The 12629-nt window shown below is 45.3% G+C and overlaps 1 protein-coding gene and 1 long non-coding RNA gene across 5 annotated transcripts; both read left to right on the forward strand.

Annotated features, from left to right (window-relative positions):
• The first annotated feature begins 1553 nt into the window (after nucleotides 1-1553).
• On the forward strand, nucleotides 1554-2962 carry LOC121679735. Of its 4 annotated transcripts, XR_006021404.1 has the most exons (4): nucleotides 1554-1582; nucleotides 1786-1882; nucleotides 2331-2392; nucleotides 2525-2962. It is a non-coding gene; the product is annotated as an uncharacterized LOC121679735 (long non-coding RNA). The 4 variants fall into 4 exon arrangements; XR_006021405.1 differs by lacking the exon at nucleotides 2331-2392; XR_006021403.1 differs by lacking the exon at nucleotides 1554-1582 and having other exon boundaries at nucleotides 1623-1882.
• A 6517-nt stretch (nucleotides 2963-9479) lies between these two features.
• On the forward strand, nucleotides 9480-12322 carry LOC121679730 (uncharacterized protein K02A2.6-like). The gene is made up of 2 exons (XM_042058666.1): nucleotides 9480-12143; nucleotides 12311-12322. Exon 1 carries the CDS (start codon nucleotides 9492-9494, stop codon nucleotides 12006-12008), a length of 2517 nt encoding a protein of 838 aa, XP_041914600.1. The 5' UTR covers nucleotides 9480-9491; the 3' UTR covers nucleotides 12009-12143; nucleotides 12311-12322.
• The last annotated feature ends 307 nt before the right edge of the window (nucleotides 12323-12629 follow it).

Here is a 12629-nt window from a genome sequence, read left to right on the forward strand (position 1 = left end):
AAAGGAATAATTTTCATTGCAATAACTTTGCAGATGCTGAAAGTGACATGACAAGAGGACATTGGCTGTCTTTAGGTAAGTGGCCCTTGTAAGTAGGATATTTTTTTTTACCTTGTATGGATAACTGTGAAGTGTAGTCAGGTTAACAATGCTCTAAGGGCACATATTTGGTCCATCCATAGAATCAGAACAATGTTAGCAATGATGTAGTCTAGTTAGCTGTAGTGGGTATACTGTGATATGTAGTCTTGTTAACTGTAGTGGGTATACTTTAATCAACCACAAATGTTAATATGTACCCTTGTCTATTTTAAGCGGGTATACTGAGATGGTGATGCTTTTTATGTGGGTATACTGTGCATTCCTGCGTTCCATGTAGACTACAGAACTGAATGTTAGTAATCAAATATGATATATTTAAAAACAGCACTCACTGATGCATTAACTTATTGTTATTGTAGTACACCTTTTTTAATTGTCCTACAGTTGTGGAGAGAATTGCTTTAAAAAGGTTACCAAGTTGTTAGTCGCTTTGGTTAAAAATGCGTAAGCCTAATGTAATGTAATGACAAAATAAATGCATAAAACGTTTTGTAGATTTGTACAATTACATACATTTATTAAACAATTACAAAATATAATTGGGTAAGAGACTTAATGAAATTAACACATCAGATCTAATTGGTTATTATTTCTAATAAAGATGTTTAGTGACCAACACATGTACAGCAGGTACCTCATGACACAAACATGTCAGTTTTCTCAGCCCTGCTTTTGTCTTCCACAGGGACCGGGTTGACAAGTGGTTATTGGAGTGATTGCAGATGGGCTCCCCCTATTAAGTCAGGTTCTGCTCAAGGTTTCTTCCTGGAATATGGGAGTTTTTCCTTGCCACAGTTGCCATATTGCGTGCTTGTGGGGGGTAAGAGGGTTAAGGCTGCCAGTCTTATGACGTCATTTTCTATATTTTTGATATGTTGTTGAGTAGATCATAAACAGCAACGAAAAGTGATTGATAATGACTGACTGACTATTATTGTGTTATATGCTTCAAATGTAAAGCACTTTGAGCTGCATTCTGTGTATGAAAGGTGCTATACAAATAAAGCGTATTATTATTATTATTATATTATTATTATTATTGAGTGGTGGTTGGAGTGAGGAATAGGCTGCTAGAGGCTGCTGGAGCAACAAGACTCCCTGAAGCTGAGACTGGAAAGGGCAGGCCAAGTACTTCCATGGCAACAAGCAAGGTGGGAGGCATGGGTTTAGGTGCAGAAGGATTTCGAGTCTTCCTTGCCTTTTTGCTTTGACTCTTGCTTCCAAGATGGCCATCATCCTGTCGCTTTTTGTTCCTATCAGCCCTAATTGATTTTGCTTCAATACGAAGCCTCAGCCTGATGTATGTGTTGACAATTTTTAGTTTTAGGTCATGGCATGAAGGCAGTGTGCTGTGCAGGAGCATGGCCTCTCTCTGTAGTAGTGCCACTGCATTGGCTGACTCCATAAGGGAATCGGTCGTCCTTGCCCGGAACAACTGGTCCACTTTGCTGATGAGATCGAAGGCCTCTTGTGATGGACGGTAAAGGGCACCTCTCTTGAACTCCTTCAGTTGTTGTAGCAGTACGCTACATTTGCTAGTAGCACCATCATTGCTATTGTCTGCAACAGCATGCTGGCATTCCTCACAACGCGAGTTACTGATTACCCTCTTAACAATATATCCTGCAAGGTAATATAATACACAGGCATCTGTTTTGGTTAAGGTAGGTGTTGCTGTTGCAGGTGTTGCTGGGTCTATCAGTTCCTCCAGCCTCAGACCAGGACTGCAGATGGTGTCGAACCAGTGGTCTACCTTCTCAAGGAACCAAGATGTTGTGAGGTAAGACTGTGGCCGTTGCTCCTCCTCAGCCAGGTATTTCAGGCCAGCACTGGTCGCTCTACTGAAGACGTGTATGGCAGGTGACAATGACACCGAGATTGAATAAATATGTGCTGTTGGGGTCAGATCTTTGAAAAGTTGGGATCTCATTTGTCTGCTGCATTGAAGTTGGTCAACAACAAAAATGGGAATGATTTTGCAGTCATGAAGGATAAATTGGTATGTACTGTGATAGTATGTACTGTGTCTCTGTGTTAAGGGCCGTTCACACCAGGAACTGTAACTATAAATGCGTCCACACTGACCAACAATAACAAAAGTCTCTCCTTGTGTTGATGAATTTGCTGGCTAAAGTTCAATGGATTCGGATTGCCTGTCAGCTTTTTATTCTCAAAAAAACTCTTGACAGATATAGTTGGGAATCACATTTTTAGTGTTATCATTATAGTTCATGTGTGGATGTAAGGTCTGGCTCCCCCAACCGACCTTGCAGAGGTCGGCCGTGTATGGGTATGTAAAACTCTTGCTGGTCTCTTTGGTTTCTGGTAATAACTTGATGTGGCATCTGTGACTGTCTTGTACCAAGTGTACACTGACTGTTACCTGCTCTCTCCATTCTCCACTGTGCCTGTTCTTACCTAGGACCAAGGATGCAGAGGACAAGATGGGTGTGCGGTATGACTGAAATGATCAGAAAAGGTCAGAAGAGGCCCTTACACAAAGGTTTTTCTTGATCCAGCATCAGCATCTCCAACACCTCCTGTAGCACTCCAGACTCCAGCCAAATGTGCTACCTCTTCCTTACATTAGCCCTCTTGTAGGTGTGCATAGTGTATGTAGAGCATCCTTTCCACATTGTGTCTTCGGTTGTTCACACACAATTATTGTTCAGACTTGGGAATCTAAAATGTTTTTCAGAATGTCTTTGAAAATCTAAATGAGTGTCTGCCCTCCTTTTTATGTTGCAGTCTCACCATCTCCCTCACAGCCTTTTTTGTGTTTTGTTCCTGTTCTTGTTGTTGAAACACACTTATTCCACACATTGCAAATTTAATAAACAAATCTAGTGAAAACCTAAAATGTATCAGTCATCCTTTTTATGCTGTTATAAGTGCTTTATTGAAACCATTGATTGCTTTATTGAAACTGAGTTACAAGTGTGTTATCGAAACAGTGGCTGTCCTGAACAAACTGTTAAACAAACTTACTTTTAACACAGCTGTTGATTGTGAATTGTTTATGTACTTTTGACATGTTTATGGCTTGGTCTTAAAATATTATCAAGGATGAGTGGTGGCCACCTTTAGGCTATTTGTTCAAAATTAACTAATGAACAGATTGAATGCATTGATCAAACTTACTTGTAACATAAGCTGTTACTGATCGCCATTTATATAATTATTTGCTAGATGTTTATGGCTTACTCTTAAAATTGTCAGAGCTGTATGTGGTCGGCTTACATTTAGGGTGGCCACCTGTATCTCCTCAAAAGAGCTGGAGAGGACACAGAACACATCAAAAGCCCACAGTAACATACAAAATAGGATACATTGTCGAAATACCTATACATTATACATGACGGGAGACAGGTAAATGAAGGATCCTAAAGAAAAGACAACAGTAATGTTGGAACTGCCAAACAATAGGCTACTGTAGAATTCTGGGGTATTCTGATGTGTTCATATGTTAGGCTACTTCTGTGTGTAGTAGTCTATACAACAGGGAGAGGTCCATATTATTGTACATAACTGTGCTTTAGGCCTGTGTACCAGCAAGAAGGTCATAGGCCTACAGCCCAATGTTTAGGAACAGCCGAGGAACATCAGTGATAAAACTTCAGAACGATGTTTGCAGAGCAATTAAACTCTCTAGGTCATGGGCACTATCATGTAAGCATGCTAACGTCATAACACTTAAACTCATGTTTGGTTTGTTTCAATGTTTCCCATTATCGTTGCCGTCTATCGCATAGAAATAACATGGCAGCGCGAGGGCTGTTTGGAACTGTTGAAGCGTACGTGAACCACGTGACCGCTCGGCGGCGACTTCAAAGAGTGTCGCAACTCTCTTTTTCTATGGCTCTGGTTCTAAGCATACAATCTAACTCTACCTGAACTACACATCCTGTTAAAGTGTTTCCTGTGTGTCAAAATAAAAGTCCCAGCCATCTCTCATGCATTCAGCATTTTATCTCCAGAACGGCTTGACGTACATGCTTCAAATTTGGTACGAGTGTTTTTATAGACTCAAAGGTGAAGTGAGTTGATGTTGGAGGTTGAAGGTCAAATGTCAAGGTCAAAAACACCTTGAGTGTGATCTCAAGAATGCCATGTCACAAGATTCAAATTTGGTTACTCCAAAAGCACCTTTGCAGGTATCACAATTACCCCATCAACCAGCTAGCAGCAAGCTCAACAGCCCCACCAACACCCTAACCAGCAGATTGCATCCCCTCGTGTAATTCCTCGGAATTGCATTTCTAGTTTCCTCTGTGCAGTTAGTTTTTGTAACCGAAAGTAATGATAAAAGGCACAACTCCGGGAGGACTTCTTGTCGCCATGGTCAATGCATTTATATCTGAGTGTGCGCACCACGTAGCGCATGCGTTACATTTCACATTATGGCAAAGGGCTCGTTATGTTTCACAAAGTATATAAGTAAAATAAAATAGAAATACATGAATAAATTTAGATTAAAAAAGCAATAATTGGATGAAATACAGCTTGTTCAGGAGTCTCGAAGCTCGAGTCCGAGTTAAGTCTGAAGTCTTTTGACTGGAGTCGCAAGTCAAGTCTGAAGTCACTGTTTTTGCGACTTAAGTCCAAGTCCCCATCTTGTTTACATTTCTATCCCTTCATTCTCTTTAATTGAAGTTCACAGCACGAAGCTGACATGAAGAGCATTTATGCTTTAACAAGAATAAAAAAAGATTAGCGTGGCACCGCTCTAGATGAGTCATTAAATGAATTGTGCTATTTCGCGAGGTAGGCTATAGAGATCTTTCGGTTTCACACACGAAGTGCACTTAACTGTTCTTCATATCCTAGTTGTCTGATAAATTGAAATTAATGAGCGTAGGCTTATGTCCATCGAGTCAGTTGCAGCCAGCCACAGTCATCTTCAACCAGTAACCGGAGATACGTTCTGCTATTTGCGCAGTTGTTTGCGAATATGTATCAAAACATAACACCACTTAATTTCAGGTTAAAATGCATTGTAATGCGCGTTACTGAAGTTTGTACCGAGTAAAATATTACCCAATAGTTTTTTTGTAATGCCTTACATTACCGCGTTACAGCAAAAAGCAATATGTTACAGTAATTACATTACTTTTGTAAGTCGTCCCAACACTGACTATGACTAATAAAATGACTAATAAAATGGCCCAGCCTATGCTTGATAAACAACATATGTTATCATCAGCGGTGAAATGAATATGCAACTGTAATCATATCTTCACTTAGCTCTTCTGTCAATGGCTGAAATGCTTTTTACTAGGTATGCACGATAGGCTATATCGGCGGCCGATAGCCTATATTATTAGCCGATAAGTGAAAAAATGAAAATATTATCGGTCCGATATAACAGAATTCTGGCCGATAATTTGCGCCGATATTTTTTAAAGTCCTAATTTAGGCCTATGTAAGTGTGGCAGGGAAGAGGTGAATTTGTTGCATCGACTACGCCACCTAGGGGACGGGAGGCTGGCCCCCAGGACAAGGAACTAAACTAGATTAACCCCTGAGGGTAATTAGAGCACACAGGTTCGTAAACCCCAAGGATCCGGAGACATGCATTGCATCAACGATATTTATTCCAACAAGACATTATTACAGTTGCACAGTAAAACATGACCATACAATTGACACTCTGACGGAGAGGTCCCACCGACACAGTGACCAGGGGGCTGCTATATAAGCACTGTAGCTATGGGGTTGACTAGCACCTTGCTATTGGGCGAGTGACCTGGTCTCAGGGGAGGGGTAACTAGAGCAGGGGAGATGCTTACCACAGCGAGCCGGACTACTGCAGGACAGAGGGGAGGGGGTCCAGAAAATACACCATGTGTGAGAGAAACACTGCAATCCAAGCAAAAGACACCTCAATGTGCACACAGCAAGGGAAAGTGAAGGCCTCCACCACGAACTCAGTCCTCCGCTCACGTGGGCCACACTGCTCCTGTCTGACAGGGGAAGAGGAGACACAAGCACTGATTAACAGAGTGGTTGATCTTACAAGCCAGGTATGCTAGCAGTACTACAAATGGCTACTTATCTTAAGCAGCAGGTTTGGTGCTCCAGCTCCGCACGGATCAATGGTCAAATGGGACAGCCACCCTGGTCACAGCATTGGGATTGTAAACCGGCATGCATACACACCCACGCACATACACACCAACATGCACATGCACAGCAAGCAGGGTAGCCACACAGACAGACTGGGGGTTATCCCAAGCTGGGGAAGAACAGCAATCCTGGTCACAGCATTGGGATTATAAACCAGCATGCATACACACCCACGCGCCCACACACACACACACACACACACACACACACGCACGAGTAGAAACACAGGCAGAACGGGGTTTATCCCACAACCAACAAATAAAAGTACAAAGTGCATGCAGGTTAGGCCAGAGAAACGGCGACACAGCACTGCATAGCCCAAGCATGTATTGGAACAAACAAAACAAAAGTCCTAGCACCAGCCAGAGCCAGTGGCTAGAAAGATCACAGACTAAACAAATATCCTAATAATTGGACATGACATTACTAAAAGGAGACAAATACAGCAGTCTCTTAGGATGTGGGAACAGCCGATGAGTATAGCCAGCATATAGGCCAATCTGTAAAGCACAACAAAAGCTCAGAGCTGGCGATCCTATGCTCCACTTACAGGTACGAGGAGGAGAGACAACGCACTCATCACTCTACTGCTGATAGCAAACTAACACCAACAAGTTTCTCGCGTTGCGGTCCACTGGACGTAATGCATACGAGTTTCCAAAGCAAATACCAACCGCGCTGTTGAGCCAGCGGTTTCACCTACACGCACACCAAGCTACCGGTATCCCACGTCTCTAACCAGGAAGTCCTTTCACTGACTGAACGACGTTCCTGTCAGTCGAAAGCCACTTCCTTAAATACTAATCCAGGGTACGCCCCCCTAATTAATAACCGGTTAGTCAAGATGACTCAAGGGGAAACCCATTTCACCACATAAGGTCCGTCTGGCTACACTGAGCTACTTGAGCTTGGTTGGCTATACTTTTTCCTCAATGTAATGTCAGCGGTGTGAATGTATTTCACCACTCTAACAAAATCTGTGGATATGCGTTTATTTTGGAATCTGTGCATCTCAAAATCCTCTCGTGAATGATCCGCCATTTAACCTTAACAGAGCGGAGCTCAGCCCTGAGCCGTCTTGTGCTGGTGTGTTTGCACTTTAACGCGCTGGTCGGGGAAACAAATAAACAAACTCGTTAGTGGGATGAGTCCATGAGTAGGCCTAGTTCTAAGTTGTGTTTTAGTATATTTGCATTACTTTAGCTTGGGTTTTGTATTATTACCTAGAAATATGCTAACCATTCGTGCTTCAGTTCCAGACAGGTCATCATAATAAGTTATTAACACCTTCGGGGCTAACTCCTTTCATTTCTGATGCAGCAGGTTGTGCGCAACAGAGTAGACGGACATAAGATACAGTCTGATGAGTTGCAGCTTTATTCAGTTACCCGCAGTTGAAACTAAACCTAAGTTTCCCTCACAAACTCTGATTTGGTCGCTGTAGCTTATTCCAAGCTGAGCCGTTTATGAGCGTTTAGTCCTAAATGAAAACGATTCAACTCTCTAGCCACTTGTTATGGATGTTGAGCATTGAGGTACTAGCGACACCTAGTGGTATGTTATGTTATGCTGCGCCCCATAATGCTGTGCGCAGCTTTTGTACATCATTCAATAAAAGCTTGAACAGAAACATGGTGTCAGAAGCGGTCTAGCTGATATAACGTTAAAAGAGTGTATAGAACCAGCAAATATGGCGAACAATATGATTCCAGCACCAGAGGGCATGCAGATGTCCGGAGATCTGGCGAAGAACTGGGAGGTTTTCCGTGCGGAATTCGAGGACTTTGTGCTAGCAGCGGGCCTCGATGAGAAGTCGGAGGAAGTGCAGGCAGCCTCGCTACGACGGCTAATGGGTAACGAGTGCCGCCATATCTATATGCACAATGTGATGTTGGACGATGGGCAAAAGAAAGACCCTACCGCCATCCTAGATGCTCTGGGGGAGTATTTTAGGCCGGCGAAAAATGTGATTTATGAAAGATATAAGTTCGGATGCTGCAAACAGGAGACTGATGAACCGATAGACAGTTTCCTAACGAGACTACGGGAAGGAGCTGCATCGTGTGAGTATCAGAGGCTAAAAGACGAGATGATTCGGGACAGGCTCGTGCTTGGTGTCGCGAGTGAAAATACCAGAAGACGCTTGTTGCGTGAACGGGAACTGATGTTACCAACAGCGGTTGAAATTTGTCGTCTGGCGGAACTGACTGAAAAGCGCATGAAAACTATGGAGAGCCCACAAGTGCAGACGGACAGTGTAAACGCAACAAACAAGCAATACGAGCGACGTAAACATCAAGAGAAGAGGGCAAGAGATATACAGCTCGCTTGCAAATACTGTGGAAACAGCCACAAGCGGGGCAGAGAGCAATGTCCAGCCTACGGTAAGGTATGCCGAGCGTGTGGCATCTCAAACCATTTTTCTAAAGTGTGTCAGGCTAGCAGCAAGACAAAAAAAAGTAAATGTGCTGGAAGATGTTGAGCAAGGGGACACAGATACGGATGACCTGTTCCTAGCCACAGAATGCATTAGCAATGTAAAATCAAAGGGGCTTAAATGGTTTGTACACCTACGTTTGAACAAGAAAAGGCAAGCATGTCAGCTAGATACAGGTGCCACTTGTAACGTGATGAGCAGCAAGATCAAAGAGAAGTTGTCACCTGGAACAGCTCTACATCCAAGTACAACCAAGCTGAAACTATATTCTGGGGAAACTATGCTGTCACAGGGGAGATTCCACACAGAGTGCGTCATTAGAGGAGAAAAGCATGAACTGATTTTTGAAATAGTGGAAACTCGGCAGGAGCCTCTCCTCTCTGGGGCCACATGCGAACGCCTAGGCCTAATGTCATTCACAATCCCCGAAGAGCTGCATAAAATGGAGGGCGATCGATGCATGCCCCTCACTAAAGAGCAGCTGATTACCAACTACGCGGACATCTTCAATGACCCAATCGAGTCAGTCCCAGGTGAGATACACTTTGAGCTCGACCCAAACGTGCCTCCAGTACAATGTGCACCTCGAAATGTTCCAGTAGCGTTGAGGGAGAGGGTCAAGAAAGAGCTGGACAGGCACATCAGCGCAGGCAATATCACACCAGTGAGCGAGCCCACGGCGTGGATAAGTAACATGGTGACTGTAGCTAAACCAGATAAAATAAGACTGTGCATCGACCCCAAACCGCTTAACCGAGCATTGCTGAGGTCTAACTACCACATGCCAACTCTGGAGGATGTGTTGTACAAGCTGCCCAAGGCCCGTATGTTCACACTGGTGGATGCTCGCGACGCTTTCCTACAGTGCAAGCTTGATGACGAAAGCAGCCACTTGACGACCTTCTGGACACCGTGGGGTCGCATGAGGTGGCTCAAGCTTCCATTCGGTGGCTCTGTATCGCCTGAAATCTATCAGCGCAAACAGCACGAACTGCTAGCAGGCCTGGCTGGCATCGAACCAATAGCGGATGACATTCTGGTGGTTGGGTGTGGCGACACAGAGGCAGATGCGGAACGGGATCATGACACTAACCTGCGTGCTCTCATGGAGCGATGCAGAGCTGTGAAGCTGAGGCTGAGCGAGCGCAAGCTTCAGTTCAAACTTCAAGCAGTCCGCTTCCACGGACACATACTGTCCTCAGAAGGACTGAAGATTGATCCAGAGAAAACGCGGGCTGTGTTGGAGATGCCGACTCCTGCGGATACAAAAGCTGTCCAACGCTTCATCGGCTTTGTGACTTACCTTGCGAAATTCCTGCCAAAGCTCTCAGAGGTCTGTGAGCCACTCCGCAGACTCCTGGATAAGGACATAGAATGGCACTGGCTAGCCAAACATGAGGACGCGGTGCAAGAAATAAAGCGACTGGTCTCAAACACACCCGTTCTCAGATATTATGATGTCACAAAGCCTGTCACTGTCCAGAGTGATGCCAGCATGAATGGGCTGGGAGGCTGCTTGCTGCAAGGGGGGCAGCCAGTGGCTTTTGCCTCAAGAGCCCTGACACAAACTGAGCAAAACTACGCTCAAATAGAGAAAGAGTGTTTGAGCATAGTCTTTGCATGCCAAAGATTTCACCAATACTTATATGGCAGAGAAAAGGTCACTGCTGAAACAGACCACAAACCATTGATTACAATCTTCAAGAAGCCCCTACTAAGTGCACCGAAACGTCTCCAGGGAATGCTGATGCAGCTGCAGTGTTATAACCTCGACGTGGTGTACAAGCCCGGGCCAGAAATGTACGTCAGTGACACTTTAAGCCGAGCTACTCTGCCTCACCAAGGGCCAGACACCCCACACGTGCGACATGCAGTGTTTGTCACCCAGACAGAGTACTCACAGTTAGACCAAGCCCAGCACCTGAATGTCACTGCTTTCAGATTCCGTCAAATAGCACAGCACACAGGAACGGATGATGTGCTCCAAGAGCTGAAGTCAGTGATTCTAGACGGGTGGCCGGACTTCAAGGAGGACACCCCACTGGCAGTGCGGGACTACTGGCCTTTCCGGGATGAGCTGAATGTGCAAAATGGTGTGCTATACAGGGGACAGTGCATTATCATCCCAAAGGCCCTGAGAGCAGAGCTACTCAAGCGCATACACTATAGCCACATGGGTGGCGAGGCCTGTTATAGACGGGCCAGGGATACCCTCTTCTGGCCGGGCTTGAGGGCACAAATCAAGGACTACGTAGCCAACTGCTCAGCATGCAATGAATATGCAAGGAAGCAGCAGAAGGAATCCATGATGTCGTATGAGATACCCACACGTCCATGGCAAACGGTGAGCATGGACATCTACTCCTATGCGGGCAAGGAATATCTCATCATTGTAGACCACTACTCAGATTACTGGGAAATTGACCAGCTGCCAGATCTATCAGCTGACACGCTTATCACACGCTGCAGAGCCCAGTTTGCGCGTTATGGGCAACCTGACACAGTGATCTCTGATAATGGCCCGCAGTTTGCGTGTGAACAATTCAGAAAGTTCGCAACAAACTGGGGTTTTGCCCATGTCACATCCTCCCCCCGTCATCCAAAGTCAAACGGCAAGGCCGAGTCGGCAGTGAAAATAGCTAAATCACTCTGCAAGTGGGCAAAAGCAGATGGCACAGATGCATGGATGGCTATCCTGCACTGGCGCAACACGCCCACAGAGGGGTTAGACAGCAGCCCCGCCCAACGCTTAATGTCACGAAGGCTCAAGACCTCGCTGCCAGTTGCAGACAGCCTGCTACAGCCACATGTGGTGGCCGACGTGGCAGAGAAGTTGCAGTGGAAAAGGCGGATGGCGAAATCCTCCTATGACAAAACCGCCAGGGACCTCCCTGAGCTGAATGTGGGAGATCGGATCAGGATGAAACCACTGCCAGGTGATCGCACAGGAAGATGGCCGCTGGGCCAATGCATCCAGAAAGTTGCTCCTCGCTCATTCGTAGTGGATGTCAACGGCACACTTTATAGGCGCAACCGTGTGGATCTTCGAGCAGCAGAGCGCTCAGCGGAAGTACAACCGACCAGAAAGCCAGAGCCGCACAGTCCTGAACAGAGACATATGACTGGGAAGTCGGCCTCAGCCGAGACCGGGCATGGGTCAGGCCAGGGCAAGCCAGAAGGAATGGAAATCGCACCCCCCACAAGCAGTTCGGCTCCTTGTGCCCCGAGTACACCGCGGGCTGGGCTGGGCCCTACACCGGAGAAGCACAGCGGCTCACCGGGCCATGCGGTTTTCACACGTTGTGGCCGCCTCTCACGCCCGCCTCAAAGACTGGACTGGTGACCTACGAGACACATGAGAACATGGGTTCGACTAGGGTGTAGGCGGATCGCTGCCCTTACCAACGCCCACATACACACGCACACACAGACAGTGGCAACACACACACACATGGAGATATCTCACGAGAGACTGTAGGTCTGTTTAAAAAAAAAAAAGGGAATAGTTGTGGAATTACTCAAATGCAACGCATGTTCTACTGTTAAACTATTAGCAGAGTTGTTGAGATGTTTGATTGCTAAACTACAGTAAGGGAGTTGTGGATAGGGATGTATGTTATTACAGCCTGCAATACTTATTAAAAGGGAAAGAGTTTAAAGTGTTTAATATTTGAACATTAATCTAAAGGAAGGAAGATGTTATGGATGTTGAGCATTGAGGTACTAGCGACACCTAGTGGTATGTTATGTTATGCTGCGCCCCATAATGCTGTGCGCAGCTTTTGTACATCATTCAATAAAAGCTTGAACAGAAACACCACTCACTTGCAATTCAATGACGTCAGGTTCACTTAACGGAGCCACACATACTGTAGGGCTAGGCTACTGTTATGTTGTTGACTGCCGTACTATTGAGGACTATTGTGAGTTCTGTCCATCATTTGTTGGTAGGTAAAAACATTTT

Source organism: Alosa sapidissima, chromosome 13 (assembly GCF_018492685.1).
Source record: "Alosa sapidissima isolate fAloSap1 chromosome 13, fAloSap1.pri, whole genome shotgun sequence".
Taxonomy (NCBI): domain Eukaryota; kingdom Metazoa; phylum Chordata; class Actinopteri; order Clupeiformes; family Clupeidae; genus Alosa; species Alosa sapidissima.

Bases quoted from the DNA above. Each gene is read 5' to 3' on its own strand.
- LOC121679730 (XM_042058666.1), top strand. From the start codon at position 9,492: ATGTTCACACTGGTGGATGCTCGCGACGCTTTCCTACAGTGCAAGCTT.